The 23056-nt window shown below is 48.8% G+C and overlaps 1 protein-coding gene across 1 annotated transcript; it reads left to right on the top strand.

The window, feature by feature from the left end:
- The first annotated feature begins 148 nt into the window (after positions 1–148).
- VPS36 (vacuolar protein sorting 36 homolog) lies at positions 149–22759 on the top strand. The gene is made up of 14 exons (XM_009908680.2): positions 149–345; positions 2343–2411; positions 4859–4929; positions 7271–7385; positions 8790–8879; positions 10164–10250; positions 15472–15504; positions 15619–15696; positions 16108–16242; positions 17325–17390; positions 18030–18094; positions 18565–18649; positions 22019–22095; positions 22179–22759. Exons 1-14 carry the CDS (start codon positions 250–252, stop codon positions 22270–22272), a joined length of 1161 nt encoding a protein of 386 aa, XP_009906982.2. The 5' UTR covers positions 149–249; the 3' UTR covers positions 22273–22759.
- Positions 22760–23056: the final 297 nt, after the last annotated feature.

Below are 23056 nucleotides of genomic sequence, written 5' to 3' on the forward strand. Positions count from 1 at the left end.
CCGCACAGCGCCTGCCCGGCTGGGCTGGCCGCAGGACTTGAACTGGCCAATGGCGAGAGGGCGCTGGGAGGAGCGGGGCGGTGCCTCCTGCCGCGGCAGGAAGATGGTGGCTGCGCCTCACGCAGCCGCCAGAGGGCGCGGAGGGGCCGGGGATGGGGCCTGGTTGCCCTGCGGCGGCGGGCGGGGAGAGGCGGCTGCGGCCCTGTCTGCCGGTGGCAGAGAGGGAGGGCGAGGGGCTGCGCGTCCGCCATGGACAGGTTCGCGTGGACTAGCGGATTGCTGGAGCTGGGGGAGACACTGGTGGTGCAGCAGCGTGGCGTGCGCCTCTACGACGGGGAGGAGAAGGTGACGGGAGCGGCGCTGCGCGGGGCCTGGCAGCCTAGTAGGGCCCGGCGGACCAGGGTTGGGGCAGGGGAGGCGGCAAGGGGATAAGCTACCGTCGCGGGACCCCGCCGAGGGGGCGGCAGGGAATGTGCCTGGGGGTGGTGTCGTGTGAGGAGGGGTGTGAGGAGGGGTGTGGAGGGGCCTGCCCTGCAGGCGGAGCATCGATTGTCTGTGGGAAATTATTTTACTCCTGGGTCTGGCCGGGCTTGGTTGTGTGAGACGCTCCGGGCTTTGTGAGGCAGAAGGCGGCTTGGGGCAGCGTGTGCCAGAGGGAGGCAGGGTGGGCATCCCCCCAGGGCCGGGGTCCCTGTCACGAAGCCTGACGTGTGCTGCCGGGGCTGTGCCGCGGCTAAGGACGCCCCCGCGCCGCTGCAGCCAATCAGCTGTGCTCCTGGCTCTGACGTCTGCACAGCTCGTGCCGCGCCGGCGCGCAGCGGCAGGGGCTGGAGCGGGCTGCGCGGCAGGGTGCGGAGCACGGCGTCCGGGCAGGCTCCGAATGGGTGCGGAGGCTCCGCCACCACCAGTGTAAAGACGTTCCTCCTCGTGGAGCTTCCTGTTTTCAAGCTTGTGCCCATTACCTCTTGTCCTGTCATTGGGCACCACTCAAAAAGGGTTAGCACCATCCTCCTTTGTCGTCTGTTCTCTTTCTGTGCCCTCTTCCTCACCCTGTTTCTCCGGAGACCTCCTCCATGGACTTCTTTGCTGACATTTTTTCCTGTTCTTTCTCACCCTGCAGTCTTTTCTGCCTCCCCTGGTGTGTCTTGCTGTGGCTCAGTGCTGTACACTCTCCCGGTTAAAAGATGGATGCTGTCACACAATTCACGTGTGGGTCACACTGGTAGCTGTGACATGCTCTTTAGTTCTGCTTGTGGAACAAGCTCTCTTGCCCTGCCTTTCTCTCTGGACGTACATACTCACATGCTTCTTTTCTCTGTTGGACTAACTCTTGATCACTTCATTTTGCCACACCACAGCAGTTGCACAGCCTCATAGAAAGCTCTGAAAGTGCACCTCAGGTTTTACAAGTAGGGATCGGTTTGCTGACACATTCTTCACATACTGATTGCCAGCTGATAAATAAAGGAACTTTTCAACAGTGGCCAGCAGGAGCAGGGAGGGCATTGTGCCCTGTGCTCAGCACTGCTCAGGCCACACCTTGAGTCCTGTGTCAGTTCTGGGCCCCTCAGTTTAGGAAAGATGTTGAGCTGCTGGAAGGTGTCCAGAGAAGGGCAACAAAGCTGGGGAGGGGTCTGCAGCACAGCCCTGGGAGGAGAGGCTGAGGGAGCTGGGGTTGCTTAGCCTGCAGAAGAGGAGGCTCAGGGGAGACCTTCTTGCTGTCTCCAACTCCCTGAAGGGAGGTTGTAGCCAGGTGGGGGTTGGTCTCTTCTCCCAGGCAACCAGCACCAGAACAAGAGGACACAGTCTCAAGTTGTGCCAGGGGAGGTTTAGGCTAGAAGTGAGGAGAAAGTTCTTCACAGAAAGACTTGTTGGCTTGTTGATGCTGTGAACAGTAAAGTGGATAGAAGAAATACTCCTATGTGATAGGCTGGAAGATTACAGACTGCATAGCATGTCCTTGTTAGATTCTCTTTCTGCATATCTTTTCCTTTCTTTGTCAGCAAGTAGAGTTCTCAAGCAAAAAACCCCAAACTGTTTAAAACATTAAGAATGTTTGTGTCTTGCCTGACACACAGAAGGAGGAGCCTTCAGGATTCCTGGGGGACAGTTACCCAGGAAAAACAAAAAGGAAGTTTTCTACTCTTTTCCTTCAGTTTCCCCTAAGCTTCATTTCTTGTGTTTTCTGAAAAACAAGCAAACAAACCAACAGTGCTCTTAAAACACTGGCTGCTTGAGTCTGCTTTCTGTGTTGTGGGGATGTGTAGTGTTTCCAAGGCCAGCATGCATGCAGCTTGCTAGCTGCATTTGTTGTTGATGTGCTTTCTTTTTCTCCTGTTCAGGTGAAATTTGACAGTGGAGTGTTACTGCTTAGCACACACAGGCTGATCTGGAGGGATCAGAGGAATCATGTAAGTCCCACTTTTTGTTTTCTTGTATGTCATTCAGCTGTTAACTCCATGACAAACAACAGGTAAGACTGCACACGAGAGGAGGTTTTTCTTTCCTCTCTGTGTGTTTTGTGTTACAAGTACAGTACATTTGTTTGCTCACAGTGAAAAGAATGTCCAGGAATGATCCTTCACCTTGGTCTATGTAATGTAGAGATAGAAGGGGTAAGGAATGAATCCTATAAACTTTCCCTTTCCATGGCACACAAAAAGAAAGGAGACAAGAGTCTGATCCCATGCACTAAAGAACACTGCTTTAGAGACTGAAGCTGAAGGTGCCAGGTAAATCATAATGTGAACTCCTCTGCCATGCTCCTTGTCTAGAAAGACTTTTTCTTCCTCACTGTTTTCAAGTCAAGGTTCTCTGATTTTTGCTCCCACCATATAGTCCCAGACTACCATTTGGCAGTAGAATAGAGTAGAACAGAGTAGAATAGAGTAGAATAGAGCAGGTTGGAAAAGACCTTCAAGATCATCAAGTCCAACCTCTCACCCAACACCATCTAATCAACTAAACCATGGCACCAAGCACCCCATCCAGTCTCTTCCTAAGCACCTCCACCTCCCTGGGCAGGACATTCCAAGGGCCAATCTCTCTTTTTCAGGGATGAATTTCTTCCTAGCCTGGCACAGCCTGAGACTGTGTCCTCTTGTTCTGATGCTGGTTGCCTGGGAGAAGAGACCAACCCCCACCTGGCTACAGCCTCCCTTCAGGGAGTAGTAGAGAACAAGAAGGTCTCCCCTGAGCCTCCTCCTCTCCTCTTCTCTTCTCCTTCTGTTGTTACATACCATCTGCACTTGAAACTACAGATAAGCAAAGCAAGCAACCCCCCCCAGCACAGCTGTGCATGCCATTTTGCATCATAAAAGCATGTACAATGTGAGCATGGGACATCAGCAAAAACCCAAGTCCACACAAACTCACAACATTTTCCTGAGTGTTTCTGGTCTTGTATGCCTTCCTCTTGCTCCTCTCACCAGGAGGGGGTGGCTCTACATTCTTGCACTTAAAAGGAGTTCATAACATCCTGGCTGTGAACTGAAAGAGCCAATCCTTTTGACAGTGTGCATCCTCTGTGGAGAGACTCTTCTGTCATTTCCAAGACTAGATATTTTTTGTTTAAGGAACCCCCTTTGACCTGTATTTCAGCCTGTCTGGGGCTGTGTGGGCATTTTACAAACAGGAGCTGTTCTGTGCAGCATCTGTGGCATTTGGAGCCATGGGGGAGTCCAGATCACTCACTGAGTTTTTAGGACAGGAAGTACAATCCATGGGGTTTTTCCCAGTGAGATATTTACTCATTAGGTGGAGTTCCTGCATGTGTGCTTCCCTAATTTCCAATGGAATGAGTATTTAGTTGTTCTGTGCAGAGGAACAGTTTTGGTAGCAGGGGTTGAGAGGGACCCATGGCCCTGTTTGTGGTAACGTGGTGGTAGGCCCAGCTTCATAGCAGATGGGAGAGAGAGCTTCCAAGAGGGAATGTAACCTGTGCCTGGGTGACTCTCACCAGGCTGTTGTGTGGTGATGTTCACCAAAACAGGACCAGACATCTAAATAGATGCTTGCAGTCATAGACTCAGAGAATCAGTGAGGTTGGAAAAGACCTCAGAGATCATCATGTTCAACCTATCACCCAACACCTCATGACTTAACTAAACCATGGCACCAAGGGCCTCATCCAGGCTCTTCCTAAACACCTCCAGTGATGGTGACTCCACCACCTCCCTGGGCAGCACATCCCAATGGCCAATCTCTCTGGGAAGAAAGAGTTGTCACCCCCTTGAGCAATTTCTGTCTCAAGTGCATATAGGAGGAGTTTATCCTGGGTAGGCTAGTCTCCCCCAGCTGGATACAGTCTTGTTTCATGCTCAGCTTTGCCTGGAGCACAGTCCAGTAAGTGTATGCTGAGTTGCCTCAGCTGCTGGATTAAGTCCTTGGCTGTAGGACAGATAAATTCCTGTTCCACTCAGAGGATAGGCTATTTTCTCAGACATTCAGCATGTGACTGGTGACTTTGCCTTAGCTTCCAAAGTGACATCAGTGTAGAAATGTTAAGAGCCAGTGCTGGGTACCTGCAGGGGTAAACCAGTAGTGGAAAGTTTCATGTTTGAATTTTGAACTTAGATACTAAAGATGTGTTTAGTTCCCAAGTCCTTCTGTGAATCTAGCTCAAGGTGTCTAAAGCTGACTCATGGACACTTAAGTTTGGGGTTTTTTGACTAGCCACAACTCAGTTTCAGCTTTGCAGTGGATTTCTACTGGTGTTTCTCTTTGCTAGATTGCTGTGGTCATGTTTCATGGGGAGTGCCTCAGGCAGCACCTGGAGAAATCTGTGCTGCTTGTGAAATGGAGGAAGGGAACTCAGGTATGGCTTTAATGACACTTGTCTTTGATTTGATTCCTGCAGGAGTGCTGTATTGCTATACCTCTGTCCCAGGTCATCTTTATTGAAGAGCAAGCAGCTGGCATAGGAAAAAGGTGAGCTGATAGCCATTGTCTTTTTCAGATGGATGCTTTGCCTGTGATGTTCTGTGAGGTACCCAAGATAAATAGCAATTCATCACAGGCTCCATTTACAATCTTAAGTTTCCAGACTGGCAGCCACAAGGACCTGCTTTCCTTCCCTGAGGTCAGGTGTGCAAGGGAGTCGTGGCAAAGTGGGGCTCGATGCTGTGTGTTGAGTAGCTGTCTTGTAATCCCGAAGCAGGTGTGTGTCCTAGCTTGCCACTGGCATTCCATTAGTCATAAATGACAAAGGAATTTTGCTGAGCCTGGGTTTGAAAGCTAATTGTAGTGCTTTGTGCCACAGAACTGTTTGGGAATGGAAATTCTGCCACATCCCATGGGACAGAGCTTGTCAGGAGCATGTGATTGATTTAGAGCATGGCAATGCTAGCCATGGCTCCAAGGAGCTCAGGTGTTTCTGCTCACTTGAATAACTGATTCAGTGGTGCTCATGTACATAAAGAAGTTGCACAAGAAAAAGAGGGAAAGCTCTCTTAGCTGGAGGAAGATAGAGAGCTGACATCTGCTTGCACCCTACAGACAGACATGTAAGGTTGTATGCTGGAGGCATCCAGAGCCAATCAGCTAAACCATTTAAATACAGAATAGGAGGAGTTGGAATGGACTTCTGAAGGCCAAGTCTAAGCCCCCTGCCAGAGCAGGATCAGCTAAAGCAGATCACACAGGAACACATCCAGGTGGGCCTTGAAAGTCTCCAGAGATGCAGACTCCACCACCTCTGGGCAGCCTGCTCCAGTGCTCTGCCACCCTCAAAGCAAAGAAGTTTCTTCTCATGTTTAGATGGAACTTACTGTGTTCAAATTCAGGCCCATTACCTCTTGTCCTGTCCCTGGGGATCACTGAGAAGAGTCTGCCCCTATCTTCCTGGCACCTACACCTTAGATACTTGTAAGCTTTAGTAAGAGCTCCTCTCAGCCTTCTCTTCCCCAAGCAGAACAGACCCAACTCTCTCAAACTTTCCTCATACTACAGATGTTCCAGTTCCTTAATCATCTTGGTGGCTCTGCACTGGACTTTCCCCAGTAGTTCTTTGTCCTTCTTGAGCTAAGGTGCCCAGAACTGCACACAGTATTCCAGGTGAGGCCTCACCAATGCAGAGTAAAGGTGGAAGAGAAACTCCTCAACCTACTGGCCACACTCCTCTTAATGTGTCCCAGGATGCCACTGGCCTTGGCCATGAGGACACACTGCCAGCTCATGGTCATCCTGTTGTCTACCTGGACCCCCAGGTCCTTTTCTTCAGAGCCTGGAGGTGCCAAGTAAATGGAGTTCCATGAGGAAAAGTTATCAGTAGAATGAAGTGGGAATGGCAGACTTGCTGTCATACTGTGATGGCAGTCTGTGCTCCTGAAATACTGCTGTCTGAAGGTTTGTTTTGGGGGTAGGTGTCATCCTGGACTCCTATTTCCATGCATGCTACCTTTGAGTGTTGGGTTTGGACAAATTCACATGACAAGTGTGATAGATTAAACACAAGATTGAGCCCTTGTCTGTGACAGAGGCAGTGCATTGTGGCAGTAATTGCTGCAAGGCAAAAGCTGTGTGGAATGACTGCTGGATGATTAGTATCACAGTATCAGGGTTGGAAGGGACCCCAAGGATCATCCAGTTCCAAGCCCCCTGCCATGGGCAGGGACACCTCACACTAGATCAGGCTGGCCAGAGCCTCATCCAGCCTGGGCTGAAACACCTCCAGGGATGGGGCCTCAACCACCTCCCTGGACAACCCATTCCAGGGCTTCACCACTCTCATGGGGAAGAACTTCCTCCTCACCTCCAGCCTGAATCTCCCCACCTCCAGCTTCATTCCATTCCCCCTAGTCCTATCACTACCTGAGAAGTCCCTCCCCAGCCTTCTTGTAGCCCCCTTCAGATACTGGAAGGCCACAACTGGGTCACCTCTGAGCCTTCTCTTCTGCAGACTGAACAGCCCCAACTCCCTCAGTCTGTCCTCACAGGTTTTAATCTTGACTGAAAGATGTTTCAGAAATGACTGCTTGAGCTGTTAAACATGTGACTCTGATTTCCTGAGAACCAGTGGTGGCTACCTTCTGTATGTGTGAGATGTTGCTGGTTTGGAGCATACAGGAGTTTCAGTGTAAGGTCTGCCACAGCAGTGAGTCGAAGTACCGAGCTGTTGGTGCACAGAGGTAAAGCATTATTTGATGCACTTTGGTCCTGATGTGAGGTAAAGTTTGTAGAGGTTTTGATTCAAGAGTGAACTTGGATGGCAGGCTGCCTTTTTTTGTGGTGTGTTACAGAAAGCTGCCTCTTCTCTTTAACTTTCTCCTAGTGCCAAAATAGTAGTTCATCTCCATCCTGCTCCTTCAAGCAAAGAGCCTGGGCCATTCCAGAGCAGCAAATATTCCTACATCAAACTGTCTTTCAAAGAGCATGGCCAGATTGAGGTAAGTTTGGTGCCAGGCAAGCCCAGCAGGTCAGATGTTCAGACATGCTTCTCTCCTCTCTCTCTGCTAATGATGATTTTCCATGGCCTTTCCCTGTTGACTTTTGAGGTGGAGCTTTTCCAAAGCATCCTTTTCTTGCAGAGAAACACTGGGAGCCTTCAGGGTTATACAGTTCAGTTAACTCATGCAGGCAGAGGCCTGGAAACATCAAGAGGCATTATTAGGCTTTGTCCTTATTTTAGAGGATTTCATATCTTCTTGTGCTTCTGTGCTTAAACTCAACAGAGGGATTTCCTAAATGACATCTCTGAGATCCTTTAACTGATGAAGAGAGCAAAAGGTGTTTCATTTTAGCTAACCCTCTGCTGAAGGGCAATCAAGCACCTTGCTCTCTGATTTTACCTCTGATCACTTTTTGTTCTCTTCAAGCTTTGTTTTGCTTCTGTGGTTTAGAAACCTCCATTTTTTTTTACTTACAGTAAATCTCAAAGGCTTTGAGCAGTCTAAAACAACCAGAAAGCAGTGTATTCTTAGAAGGAGGCTTATCCTACACCCCAGAAATTGTACTTGGTGAAGGAGCTCCACAGTGCAAGATCCTCGCTTGAAGAGACTGAGAGCTCTGACCCTGACAGCAAGCTGTAGCTGTGTGCTGCAGAAAATCAGCTTTCCAATCTGCAGTAGTTAGCAAGGATCACAGCATCACCAAGGGTGGAAGAGACCTCAAAGATCATTGAGTCCAGCCTGTCACCACAGACCTCATGACTAAACCACATCCAATCCCCTCTTGAGCACCTCCAGGGATGGTGACTCCACCACCTCCCTGGGCAGCACATTCCAGTGGCTAACAATTCTCTCAGTGAAGAACTTGCTCCTCACCTTGAGCCTAAACTTCCCCTGGCACAGCTTGAGACTGTGTCCCCTTGTTCTGGTGCTGGTTGCCTGGGAGAAGAGCCCAGGTCTCTTCCACCCTTGGAGATACTGATGCACACATGTTCAGTAATTAACCAATGCCACCTTCTGGTGTTAGCCATAAGCAGATACATGTAATCCAGCTGTGTTGTCTTTATATTGTGAATTAGCAGAGAGTGATTGGGTTGTTCAGCTTCCCTTCCTTCTAAAAGCCTGCAAGCCTTGCCATTTTTACCTGCAGCACGCTCTGGAACGTTGTGAGTGTCCTGAAGAAGTATTCCTGTGAGTTTGAGTGGTAGCTCCATGGCTGCTCCTCTACCACATGCAGTTTTGAAGGCTGGCCATTAAGAATTGCCAGATAATGCATGCTGCTGTACTGGGGTGCTGCTCTGTCACAGAGGGAAGCTTACTTCATCGACCAACAGGAGGCTCAAAGTACCCAGAGGCACCCTGCAGAGTCTGTGAAACATCTGCTGCCCTTCTTTCATCTTGCAGTTCTATAGACGGCTGTCGGAGGAAATGACCCAGAGGCGGTGGGAGAGCATGCCTGCTGGCCACACCATTCAGGTTACCAAGGAGCCACAGGTATGTGCAGAGCTCCTGAGCAGGGGCTGTGTGCAGTCTCAGCTTTACCCTCCTTACTGCCCCCTGTGCTGAACCTGGCCTGCCTCTAACCAGCACCGTGGGCACGGGAGGGAGTTCAGCTTTGCCCATTTCTGCACTGCCTTCAGTTAGTTTTCCCTTCCCAGTTTTCCCTGATACACAGTTCTGTGGCCTCTCTCTTTGAGTGTGTTTGGACTTGAATAGTTGATGCTGAGCTCATTCTTTTATGTAGTCAGACACACACAAATGCTTGTGTACTTATGAAGCATAAATACACACTTGCATATCATTTCCTTCACCCTGACAGCTGAATGATGAGGCTGAAAGGTTTTTGATCCTGCCATTTCAGGGCTTTTTTGTGTGCCTGCAAGTCATACATAACATTCTACTTTTGTATGGCTTTGGAGCCTCTGTGGAGCCTATTTGAATCAAACATTGGTTTAAATGTCTGTTCTAAACAGAGAGCTGTCAGGAGAATCTCTGTCATGTGAGACTGCCTTCTTTATCTGTCTGCATACTTCTGTACAGCCCTGGCAAACACAGAGGTTGTTGCTGTAAATGACTGTGTTGAGGATCTGAATGCATCAAGCACACAGTACCCTATGAATGAAATGGGTGATTTAGGCATTATTCCATGTCAAGTCAAATGTGGCATCCTTTGTAGTTGCATTTGGACTCATGGGGAAGCCTGTACCTTGTGTCAGCAGTCACTTAATGAAGGTGCCTTACTTCTGTGCTTAAGTCACATCACATCTTACACACCAGTGCTAAGCTTTGAGGGCTGGCACACATACCAGGTACCAAAACACCTTTGGCATCAGGCAAAAAGTTCACCTTCACTTCCCTTCTGGTACTCCTCAGCAAGGTAAGTTAGACCTCACTTAGCACTGTGTTTCTGTGCCTGTCTCTTCAGGCTGCATCTCTTGTGTCTGTGGTGTGTGGATACACTCCCTCATCCTGCATTTCAACAGCAGTAGTATGGGGGAGGCTTTAGCTGAGATGAGCTGGAATGCATCTTGGTGTCAGTAGCTTCCCTGGAGTACTTCTGTTATCTGAGTGCCTCAGCAGAGTTGCAATGCTTTGTGCTCACTCTGTGTCTGAGGTTTTCACACTGGGTTAAGAAGGAATGTAAGAAATACTGCAGTTATGATTTCAGCTCTGTGGGGTAATGTTTCCTGCCTTCTAACCTAAGTTTTTTCACAGTGAGGAGGATGAGAAAACTTAACCATTTCCTATTTTGATCCCTTCCTGTATTTTCTTTTGCAGGCAGGAAGAATAAGGGCAGTGGGAATTGTGGGAATCGAAAGGAAATTAGAGGAGAAAAGAAAAGAGACTGACAAAAACATTTCTGAGGTAAATACTGCTGAGGCCTCAAGGTCAACCACCTGAGCCCTCTCCATTCATTCCCACTCTGCAAGGGCTGGTGAGACTGTTGATTGTTCTGCTGAGAAGTTTGAGCTGATGAAGAGTGTGTGAGTGGCAGTCATTTACCTGAACTGGCTCTTCCAGAGATGCAGAGGTCCTTGTTTCAGCAGTTCCTCTCAGGAAGGCTGCTGCTTGGCACTAGCAGTCTGCACTGCTGAAATCTAACTTGGTACAATTAGAAGTCTGAGCTCAGTGACTTTGCATCAGGGGAAGCAGAGCACAAAGGTGTCTGCAGACAAAGACATCTACAAGTTTGGGCTGGGAGGGTTCCTTCTCTTTCCTTTTCTCTGTTTTCCTTTGACATCTAATCTTTATTTCAATTGAAAAGCTGATGTATGTTAAGAAGAACACACTAAGCCCTCTGCCTGCACACAGCTGGTGAAGTTAGCTTTTCATCTTCTAAATACTCATTTTTTAATCATTAGATTTTGACTTATAATTGCAGTAAAATGTTCTGTGGCCCAGGAAGCAGCAAGGGACCTAAGGCAGAAAGGGACCTGGGGGTACTGGTTGAGAGTAGGCTGAACATGAGCCAGCAGTGTGCCCAGGTGGCCAAGAAGGCCAATGGCATCCTGGCCTGCATCAGGAGCAGTGTGGCCAGCAGGAGCAGGGAGGTCATTCTGCCCTGTGCTCAGCACTGCTCAGGCCACACCTTGAGTCCTGTGTCCAGTTCTGGACCCCTCAGTTTAGGAAAGATGTTGAGTTGCTGGAAGGTGTCCAGAGAAGGGCAACAAAGCTGGGGAGGGGTCTGGAGCACAGCCCTGTGAGGAGAGGCTGAGGGAGCTGGGGTTGCTTAGCCTGGAGAAGAGGAGGCTCAGGGGAGACCTTCTTGCTCTTTCCAACTCCCTGAAGGGAGGTTGTACCAGGTGGGGGTTGGTCTCTTCTCCCAGGCAGCCAGCACCAGAACAAGAGGACACAGAGGCTTTGTCCAGGGAAAAGTTAACCATAACAAGAATTTCATGGATTCATGGCATGGTTTGGATTGGAAGGGACCTTAAAGGTCATCTAGTTCTACCCCCACTGCCATGGGCAGGGACACCTTCCACTATACCAGGTTGCTCAAGGCCTCATCCAGCCTGGCCTTGAACACCTCTAGGGAGGGGATATCCACAGCCTCCCTGTGCAACCTGTTGCAGTGTCTCACCACCCTCACTGGAAAGAGCTTCCTTCCAGTATCCAGTCTAAATCTGCCCTTCTCAAGCTTAAATCCATCCCTCTCATCCTATCACTGCAAGCCCTCATGAGAAGTTCTCTCATGACTTTCTTGTAGGCCCCTTCAGGTACTGGAAGGTCACTGTAAGGTCTCTCCAGAGCCTTCTTTTCTCCAAGCTGAACAGCCCCAGCTGTTGTAGCCTGTCCCCATATGGGAGCAGCTCCAGCCCTCTGATCATCTTCATGGCCCTCCTCTGAACACACTGCAGCTGTTTGGTGTCCCTCCTGTGCTGGGAGCCCCAGAAATGAGCACAGTACTCCAGATGGGGTCTCACAAGAGCAGAGTGAAGGGGGAGAATCACCTCCCTCATCCTGCTGGTCACACTTCCTTTGCTGCAGCCCAGGACATGGTTTGCCTTCTGGGCTGCAAGTGCACATTACCAGCTCCTGTTGAGTTTTTCATCAGCTGACATCCCCAAGTCCTTCTCCTCGAGACTGCTCTTGAGCCATTCCTCACCCAGCCTATATTTGTGCCTGGGATCACCCCTACCCAGGTGTAGGACCTTGCACTTGGCCTTGTTGAACTTCATGAGGTTGCCTTGGGCCCAGCTCTGCAGCCTGTGCAGGGCCCTCTGGATGGATGTATGGATGGATGCATGTTGCCAGACCACACAGCTCGCTGTCAGCCCCAGAGCTGCTGAGGGTGCACTCAGTGCCACTGTCCCTGGCACTGACAAAGATGTTAAAAAGCCCTGGTCCCAGTGCCAGCCCCTGAGGGTCACCACTTGACAGCCTGGTCTCCATCTGGACATGGAGCTGTTGACTGTAACTCTGAGTGCAGCCAGAGAGTTCAGAGGGTTTCTCACTTACTCAGTGTCAGGCTTCAGGGGGCTCTGAGCAGCCTGCTCCAGTCAAAGGTGCTCCTGCTGGGAACATCTGCAGGGGGATTGGACCAGATGACTAGAAGGTGCCTTCCAACCCAAACCAGCCTGTGGCTGTGTGATGCACTGCTCTCGTGCCTCAGGGAATCACAGGCCCTCTGCAGGCTGGGTGCTGTTACCGATACTGGCAGCATTCAAAGCTGCCTCCTCTCCTGATGAGGAGTGTAATGAATGAAGTTCTTTCTGTGTGTAGTTCCAAGGGCATTGTGGCTACATGCATGCCTGTATAGTTCAAAAGGTATTGTTTGGTTATTTTTTCCTTCAGTAGCTTTGTCAGAGAGTAAAAGAAATCCACTCCTGTGTGCTGTGTGGAGGGAGGAAAACCCCAGCTTGTAAAACCCTGCCTGCCTCCTGCTCCAAATGTTGTCCATGGCTGGGTTTGAAAAATGGTGCCCTGGCTTCCAGGAAAAGGCTTCCTGCAGCTGCTGTTCCCTGCTGATAAGGAGCCAGTTCTGTAGCCTTTTGTTTATCTGAGGAAGTTCCTGTTAGGTGTGTGCACATTCCCCTTTGTTTCCAGGCTTGCCCTGGGTGAGTCAGGCAGAGGAGGAGTTAGCCACAGCCTGCTGTTTACTGAGCTCAGTCAAGGCCTCTTTCGATGAGTGATGTTTTCATGGCCCTTCCAGAGCTGAGAAATAAGCTGGGAAGGGCCTTGTGGAAAACTTTTTGTTGATGTCATGGACAAGTATAGCAGAAGGCCTTTGATTTGCACTAGAGATTGGGACATCTATTGTGAGTTATTGAGCATGGCAGATTAGGAAGTCAGAATAAAGAGCCCAGAGCAAATCTTTTGTTCTGCTAGTGGTGCAGTGTTTGTTGTTACATGGCAGTATGTTTTCTTTTCTCTCCTTGGGCCTAACTTCAGCCAACTTTATTTTGGGTGCCTGACTTAGGTGCCAAGTGTTGAGGCTAAACTCTTCCAGACAGTGGAGAAACAGACACCACTGGGAGGGCTTCAGATGAAAAAGAAGCCTTGTCTCCTCCTGGAGGCTTCTGCTTTCTCTTCTTTGAGTGTTGAATCTCAGACCAGTAAGCTTCTAAGTGAGGCTTCTAAATGTAGAGAGGAACAATTGGGTCTCCTGTGCACATTCTGCTCCAATGTGTCTTTCTAGTGGGGTCTTAGAGTGAGCTAGGGATCACACAGAGGCAAAGGCTGGAAGCTGAAGGCAAGATGAGCTGTTCTGAAGAGCTGCTTCATGCTGGAGGGGTTGCTGGTGCTGTCAGGTGAAATTCAGTTCCAAAAAGGCTGTTGGAAAGGGTTGACCACCTAGGCATGTTGCAGCCTACTTGAGAGGAGCAGGTGGGGATGCCTGGATGTGTATTGCTGAGTACAGGAGAAATGAGAGCTGCTTTTGTTCAGTGCCATTCTCCCGTGCTCCAGCAGGTACTGCAGGGTGTGGGTCCAACAGAGGAGGCTTTTGATCTACTTTGTGTCTAATGTGCTTAAGTCTGATTCTTTGTCTCCTGGACCCTAGTAATTCTTTTAACTCTCTTTGTTTATCATGGCAGCACCACTGTCCCTGTGTGTGCAGCACTGACATGAAGGATGCTGCCACACACTTGCAGAGATTCTGTCTCTGCAGTTAAGCATACAAGTGAAAGCCTTGCACCCTCTGCCTTGCTCCCTTGAAATGACTATTTCCTACTAACTGTTGATTAAAATTGGCTTCTCAGGAGGAGTACTTGTAGAGTAGAATAGAATAGAATAGAGTTAACCAGGTTGGAAAAGTCCTTTGAGATCATGAAGTCCAACCTCTCACCCAGCACCATCTAATCAACTAAACCATGGCACCAAGTGCCTCATCCAGGCTTCTCATCCAGGGATGGTGACTCCACCACCTCCCTGGGCAGCACATCCCAAGGGCCAATCAAGCTACTTCTGTAGGTTTATGCTACAGTGCTACAGGCTGGGGTCAGAGTGGCTGAGAGCAGCCAGGCAGAAAGGGACCTGGGGGTACTGGTTGAGAGTAGGCTGAACATGAGCCAGCAGTGTGCCCAGGTGGCCAAGAAGGCCAATGGCATCCTGGCCTGCATCAGGAGCAGTGTGGCCAGCAGGAGCAGGGAGGTCATTCTGCCCCTGTACACTGCACTGGTTAGGCCACACCTTGAGTCCTGTGTCCAGTTCTGGGCTCCTCAGGTTAGGAAAGATGTTGAGGTGCTGGAAGGTGTCCAGAGAAGGGCAACAAAGCTGGGGAGGGGTCTGGAGCACAGCCCTGTGAGGAGAGGCTGAGGGAGCTGGGGTTGCTTAGCCTGGAGAAGAGGAGGCTCAGGGGAGACCTTCTTGCTCTCTCCACCTCCCTGAAGGGAGGTTGTAGCCAGGAGGGAGTTGGTCTCTTCTCCCAGGCAAGCAGCACCAGAACAAGAGGACACAGTCTCAAGCTGTGTCAGGGGAGGTTTAGGCTGGATGTTAGGAAGTAGTTCTTACCAGAAAGAGAGATTGGCCATGGGAATGTGCTGCCCAGGGAGGTGGTGGAGTCGGCATCCTTGGAGGTGTTTAGGAAGAGACTGGCTGAGGCACTTGGTGCCATGGTTGAGTTGATTGGATGGTGTTGGGTGAGAGGTTGGACTGGATGATCTCAAAGGTCTTTTCCAGCCTGGTTTATGCTGTATTCTGTAGCTTTATGGCTGGCTTGCTGCTGGCCAGAAACAATGGATATGCTTGTGTGAGGGTTAACTGTTGGAAGGAGACCTCCCATCACCACTGAGAAACCTTCCACCAGCTTTTAGGTCACTGGGGCAGTTTAATCTTCCCTGGTCCTCAGTATCTCATTGTTCCTTCCTATCATATAGACTTCATAGATCATTTTTAACTGGTTCACATACTGGGAGCACCTGTGATTGATTGCTTCTTTTCTTTACTCTTTGTTCTTTATGGATATTATCATTTTGATTTTAAGACCTAGTATGAAACTCTCTGCTCTCTCACGTTGTAACACACTAACCTAAAGGGAGAGCAGCTCTTAGGAACAGCTTGGGTAGGTGAACAAGGGCAGCTGACTGTACCCATGAAGCTGAATGCTGTGCTTACACTGATCTCCTGTGTCTGCATTTCATTGCAGGCTTTTGAAGATCTGAGCAAACTGATGGAGAAGGTATGACCTGTCCCTTATCCCAGCAGACTTCTGCTTGTTTCCTCAGCCTTAGTGGGGTTTGCTTGGTTTTCTGCTGGGCTGAGTGTCTGACCATCTCTGTGTCTTCCTTGGCAGGCTAAGGAAATGGTGGAATTATCCAAGTCAATAGCCAATAAAATTAAAGAGAAACAAGGTGACATCACTGAAGATGAGGTAAATGACTTTTGGATTTAAAGCCCACAGAAATGTTCCTATGCAAAAGAAAGTTGTCTGTTTGGTACATGTAGTCTTACTACAGGGCACCTGCTGGCTGGCTTTGTTTGTGTTCTAATCTCCATCAAGTAACAGTGACTCACTTCTTTAGTGTTGGCTTTCCTTTGACCCTTTCTTAAAAGCAAAGGTTTTGCTGCCTTTGTGTTTGGGGGGTTTTGCTGTCTCTAACCTCCACTGGTCACAGATGAGTTGTGTTAAGTGTTGCCTTGGCTTTGCTAGCCATTGCCTTCAGTGGTAGCAAATTGAATGCACTTATTCACCAAAACTGTCTTGTAGTCATAAAGTCAAAGGCTTGTGAAAGGCAGAATCATTGCCTCCCTGATGTACTCTCACATGGATTGCTTTGTTTAGACTATCAGATTCAAGTCCTATCTACTGAGTATGGGTATAGCTAACCCAGTTACAAGGGAAACATATGGATCTGGCACCCAGTACCACATGCAGCTGGCAAAGCAACTAGCTGGGATACTGCAGACACCATTAGAGGTAAGGTAGCCAACTTTGCCCAAGTGTGTTCTGCCTGTGGTGCTGAATTGTGGTGGACATTGTGCTTCGCCTGAGGTGTTGTGACTGTTCTTAAAGCCTGACCTAGCTGCACAGCTTCGTGTTCAGTGGCTGTGGAAGGAAGAGAAATCCTCTCTCTGACCAGGAAAGTTGTTAATCTGTGCAGGAATTGTCCTTTGGAGCAACGAGACCTCAAATTGTAATTTGTAAGAAGCAATCACACTTAGAAAATCATCCTAGCAGTCTCCCTTCTATTTGAGGAGCCCTGTATTCAGCCCTTGCTGCAGGGTGTTGCTGCTTTAAAGCAAGAGGGAAACAACAGTGACTTGGAAAATAGACCTAGTCAGTCCTTTGGCAAATACAGCACAGAGCTGCTTGAGTCAATAAGGTTGGAACAGACCTCAGAGTTCATCAAGTCCAACCTCTCACCCAACACCTCAGGACTAACTAAACCATGGCTCCAAGTGCCACATCCAATCCCCTCTTGCTGGTGACTCCACCACCTTCCTGGGCAGCACACCCCAGTGGCCAACAACTCTTTCCGTGAAGAGTTATTGCACAGATTACTGCCCCTAACAACATCTTGTGTTTTGATGTAGCTGAAGCTATTACCTAGCTCAGGATCCCCAGTAAAACGAGCTTCCATGTTGTAACTTAGAGGAGTAGGTGTCTGCTAAAGAGCACAGATAGTGCAGTGTGTCTGTGCAAAGCAGGCAGAACTCTGCTCAGCATGGAACACTGAGCATGCCTGCAAAGGAAAAGCAACAAATGGATAGACTTAATACACTGAAATTCCTTGGTGCTGTGGTTTTTATCCTCTGCTTTAAAGTCAAAGCAGTCACTGGTTTGCATTTTACAATGATGAGAGGCAGGTGTAACAGCTTACCTCTTGTGCTAGAAAGACTTGGTATGGCCTGGGGAGAGTCTTCATTTCTTCAGTTTCTTCCTGTTTCCACTTTGTCATTTCACTCCTGTTCACCTGTTCAGTCCCTCAAATGCAAGCTGAGCTACTCCTGCCTGCTGGGCTAATGCTGCTTCTCTGACCAGGCTTGTGCTTGATACAGGAGCGAGGAGGGATCATGTCTCTGACAGAAGTGTACTGCCTGGTGAACCGTGCACGAGGACTGGAGGTGAGACATGGGCTCTGTAAAACCTTCTAGAAAAGGCACTTCAGTGCTGAGGAGGCCAAAGAAGAAGAAGAGGCAAAATGTTCCCTACCAATTGCTCACTCTGCCTCTCTAGCAGTGTGAAGTGTGTAAGATATCTTCATTAAGATAAGGGAGTTCTGCCCTTTCCCTTTTTCCTTCTTCCATGCAAGGCTGAGGTATCCTCTGAGCTGTTGTACTGGATGCTTCTTTTACCAGACTCTGTGAAAGAAAATCCATCCCCATCTGGAAAGAAAATGGAAAGGACAGAGAATACTAAACACTGCTGAAAGGCTTGGGCTGTGGGTGGGGGTTTTTGGTGTTCTTTTTTGTTGCTGTTTGGCTTTGTTGTTGTTTGGTTTGGTTTGTTGTTTTGGGGTTTATTTACAAGATGTGTCCATTCTTTCTGTAAGGAGGGCAAGGAGGATTATTGTGGAACACACAGAAATGGTACAGAAGGGAGCACAGGAGCCAAGAAAATGGACTCCACAGTACAAAAGAAGAAAATGAAGGCTGCTGTGTAGCCTGCTGTATTTTGTCCCTGTCATTACCCAAACTGCTTTGGTCTTGTGGTCTGTTCTTGAAAGGCAAGCTGTGAATCAATGTATTTTGCTATTTTAACAGTTGCTGTCACCAGAAGATTTAGTAAATGCCTGCAGGATGCTGGAGTCTCTGAAGTTACCCTTGAGGTGAGAGCTTCACAGATGCATTCAGGGAAGATGGCCCTCACGAGTCAGACCCTGGTGCTTGGATGCCTTAGTATCTTCCCTGCACTAGGGGGTTTGGTTTGGTTTGGTTTGGTTTGGCTTGGCTTGGCTTGGTGGGTTTTCCCTAAGCAAAGGATGCTCACAGGCTGCTGCTGTATGCCCTGTACCTGCACATATGCCCCTGGTTCACTTTGCTGGGAAGACAATGGTCTTTTCACTTCCGTTTATTTTCAGACTGGGAAAACTGTTTCACTAATCCCAACCATATGCCCTGCTCTTTGCAATCTCTTCAGGTTTTGAGGATGCTTTTAGTGTTAAGTTCATGTTACAGAGATTGGGGGGGTTCATTTCCCCACTGGTACAGTGGGGATGTAGGGGTGGGTGCACTGGGAGTGCAGCCACAGGTGATGCACACAGCGGTTTCAGTTCCTTTGACTCTCTCTTGACTTTAGGCTTCGGATATTTGACAGTGGTGTGATGGTGATTGAGCTCCAGTCTCATAATGAAGAGGAAATGGTAGCTTCTGCCTTAGAGACAGTAAGTGTCCTGCATTTCTTTAAGTGCTCTGACTCTGCTGGGGTGGTTTAAACACATGAGTATTGAAACTTGAGGTGCAGGATTTCCTTGTGAGCTTTTGAAATACAGAATGTTCCATTTGGAAGTCTTCTCACAGTTAATAGCTAAACAGCACTTTTCATCTTCAAAGTGCTGTGCAGGCAATCATCTCAGTGATTGCTTGCTCCTGAAGCAACACATCACTTTTCCATCCCTTTCCAAACCTTGTTAACCCTTCAGCCTTTCTCCTGCTCCTTTGTACTGTGGAATGAAATCCGTGGCGTGTATTAAGGACTGCATTTAACAGAAGTGGACTCCAGACACTCTACCACAGTGTGCTTGAAAGCAGTCAAAGTAGCTCTTGAGTGTTGATACAGGCAATTGTTTGGTTTGAGTTCACCTCATGAAATAGCACATTGTGTGAGTAACATGTCCTGAGCCTGCTGTTGCACAGGGGCTCGGTGGGAGAGCAGTGTGTTTAGAGTTGAGTTAGCTTTATCAGGAAAAGAACTAGCATGAATTGCTCAGTGTGGTCAACCTTTGTGTCTTGCTACCTCTGAACTCCTTAAAGCCTCACTACCCCATCATCTGATGCATTTTCCTGTGTCTTTCCCAGTGGGATGTTGTTGGTTTTTGGCTTTCATTAAGTTGAGTGAAGGCCAATGCAGTGTATCCAAAGTTAAACATCAAAGTCAGAGAGGACTTTGGCTTAAGCAGCCAAAAAAAGTCTTGCAGGCACTTGCTCTCTTGATGCATGAGGTGAACTCTGCAGTGCTGTTTGCATGACTGGTACTAGATAGCTTTCTCTCATCACAAAGCTTTTTAGCTAAGACAAATGTATTTAGCCATCTGAAAGGTCCCATCCTAGGTTACCAGGACTGCAATCTTTGCATATTAATCCTCTCAGTTCACTTTCTGACAGTCACAGAGAAATACCTAGTCCCTCTGTTTTGTGATGGTTTTTGTTTGCTCATGAAGTTGTTGCTCTCAGTGACAGTGTTTATCTCTTTGAAATGAAAGCAAAGACCCTTTCTTGGTAACAAACGAGGTCAAGTGCAGCAAGCAGCAGATGGTGGATTTATCACACACTGTTAAGGGTTGGAAGGGATCAAGAGAGATCATCCAGTCCAACCCTCCTGTCTGAGCAGGATCACCTATACCAGATCACACAGGAGCTCATCCAGGTGGGTCTTGGATATCTCCAGAGAGGGAGACTCCACAACCCCCCTGGGCAGCCTGTTCCAGGGCTCTGTCACCCTCACAGGGGAAACATTTTTCCTCATCTTTCCATGGAGGAACTCAACTTCCTCAACTTCTACCATTGCCCCTTGTCCTGTCCCTGGGCATTGCTGAGCAGAGCCTGGCTCCAGCCTCTCAGCACTCACCCTGCACATCTTTATTAACATTCATGAGGTCACCCTCAGTCTCCTCCTCTCCAAGCTACAGAGCCCTCAGTCCCCTCAGTCTCTCCTCATAAGGAAGATCTTCCACTCCCTTCATCATTTTTGTGGCTCTGTGCTGGACTCTCTCAAGCAGTTCCCTGAGGTCCTTCTTGAACTGAGGGGCCCAGAACTGGACACAGTATTAGAGATGCAGCCTCACCAGGGCAGAGTGGAGGGGGAGGAGAACCTCTCTTGACCTACTAACCACAGCCCTTCTAATTCACCCCAGAATGGCCTTGGCCTTCTTGGCCACAAGAGCACATTGCTGGCTCATCATCATCCTTCCATCCACTAGGACCCCAGGTGCTTTTCCCCTTTGCTGCTCTCCAGCAGGTTAGTCCCCAGTCTATCTATTACCACAATGCCTTTTTTTCTTTCATTTTCACAGAAACATGTAAGGGAGAGGCTTTGAATTAGGAGGGAAAGGGAAGATGAGGTCAGACTCATGGCCCAGAATACCTTGTGCTTAATGTACAGTAACATGAAACTTCTAAGGAGAAGCAGAAGGAAGTCAGAGGGTTTCAGGCAGGAGAGAGATGTGGTTTGAATAGCTGGTGCAGCCAGGAAATGCCATGGAAAGCAAAGGAACCCTAAGCCACCCTTGATGAGAGCAGTGGCTTGGGAAGGAGAGATTCACCACCCATGTGCATACTGGATTGTGTAGCAGACTGCCATTACTCAGCTGTGTCACTGAGCTTCATAAAATCTCAGGTCAGGAGTAATCTAATCTGAGTTTCTGTAAAAAGATTACTGCTGAGAGTGAGCAGAGTGCAGAGCAGGCCTGTGGGGACCGGGAAGTGGCAGCTCCAGCTGCATGCACGAGCTTGCAGGAACCTGAAGCTGTGGAGAAATGGAAAAGTGACTGAGTTGTGGGGTAATAAAGCATGCTGATATGGGAAATTGAGTGCAGTGATGAATTACATGCTTGTGCACTCTTGGGAGCTTCCCCATGCCCAGCCTGTGTGGGGAGGGCTCGTTGTGGCATGTGTTAACTGGCATGGCTGAGACAGTGGGGTCAACATTTTGGCCCCCAAGACTGAAGCTCTTTTTTGTGTCAATGGAATGTGCTGCTGGCTTCTCTTGATGCCTCTAGTATGGCATAACCTGGAGTGGAGTATCACAGTATCACCAAGGCTGGAAGAGACCTCAAAGATCATCAAGTCTAACCTGTCACCACAGACCTCATGACTAGGCCATTGTACCCAGTGTACTAAGGCCTGGGGACTTTTCTGCAGGCAAGGGGGGTAGTTAAATCCTATTAAACTAAAAAAGTCTCCACTCCTGCCTGAGATGACTTTAATAACTTTCTGATTGGTGACCTGCCCTAAGCAGGTTAAGGAGACTTGATGGGGTGCTGGGTGCCATGGGTTAGTTGTTTAGGTGGTGTTGGATTGGTTGATGGGTTGGACGTGATGATCTTGAAGGTCTCTTCCAACCTGGTTGATTCCATTCCATTCCATTCCATTCCATTCCATTCCATTCCATTCCATTCCATTCCTGCTGCTTCCTGTGGGCTTTGCTGAACGCAGCATCACTTTGCTGAGCTGGGCTGTGCAGATCCTGCTTGTGAGGGTTTGCTGCTCTCTGAGCTGCTCTGGTTTTCCTTCTGGCTCAGGGCAGCTTTGGCAACAATCTGAAGGAAAGAGCACCACATGATTCATTCCTTTTCTTTTCTTCAGGTTTAACTCTTTCCTGAGTTCCTTCTTTCATCCCTGGCAGTTCTCCCAGGAGACAGGAATGAGTATTTTTAAGAGGAAATACTATTAGTTGTACTTTGCCAACTAGTTGTCTCTCCAAGGGATTTGCTAAACCACTTTGCCACTTCCCAAGGCCCAGCCTGACTCGGTACCTGAGAGCCCTTCCTGCTCTTCCAATGGCACAGCTCATTTGTGTGTTTGGTTTCTGACAGGTGTCTGAGAAGGGCTCTCTCACAGCCGATGAGTTTGCCAAGCTGGTGGGGATGTCTGTTCTCTTAGCCAAAGAAAGGTAACTCATCATTGCTCCTTTTAATGCCTTTGTTGTCACGTTGTCCTCGAGCGATACAGCATCTCTTCTTTTCCTTCTCTTAGGCTGCTCCTTGCTGAGAAGATGGGCCATCTCTGCAGGGATGATTCAGTGGAGGGCTTGAGATTCTACCCAAATTTATTCCTGACACAAAGCTAATGTGGTTTGTGTACAGTTTGTTCTGGAACAAGAGAGCAGAGGGCATAACCCTTCCAACAAAACTGACTTTAACATTTTTATTTGTGTTAGTCAGCTGCAGCAGGTGAACATTGTAATACTTCACAGTTCTCAGGTATCTCAAGTGCTGAATCCCCCTGTGGGGAGCTGCAAGGACGCAGGAGTCGCTGAGTCAGAAGCCTGTTGTCTCATACCAGCTCCTCGTGTTTCAAGTCTTATTTGATGTGCTCTGTAGTTCCTCATTGCAAGAGAAGTCAGGTGAAGATTCCACCCAGTGAAAGTGGAGAGAATATCCCTGGAGTCTGCCAGGAGGGTCAGCACCCAGAAGGCAGGTTACTGCATACTCCAGTCTCAGGTTGTGTACATCCAGAGCAACAGAGCAGACAGATGCATCCACAGTGATACGGAGCCCCTGCTGTGTCCTGAGGTACGAGGAACAAATGCAGGTAGAAGAAGCCCTTCTCCTTGGAGTGATCCAAGGGAGGATCTGGGGGCTCTTTTTCCTGTGAGACAGAACCTGCTGCAGGAGATACTAAGGTGTGCTGTGTGAATCTAGACCACACAGGGCTTAGCTTGTCACGCCTTACGCTGATGTCTCAGCTAGAAGTATTGTTAGCACAGACTTCCTCCCTTCTCTTGCCTTGCCATCTTCCTTCCTGTCTCCTTGTGTTGCACTCTGGGTGCCCTTTCTCTGTCCTCCTTTTATGTAACAGAGTGTAGTAGCCTCCCCTCCCTCTATCAGACTCTGCTTTAATGTGCTTGGGTT

This window comes from Dryobates pubescens, chromosome 7 (assembly GCF_014839835.1).
Source record: "Dryobates pubescens isolate bDryPub1 chromosome 7, bDryPub1.pri, whole genome shotgun sequence".
Taxonomy (NCBI): Eukaryota; Metazoa; Chordata; class Aves; order Piciformes; family Picidae; genus Dryobates; species Dryobates pubescens.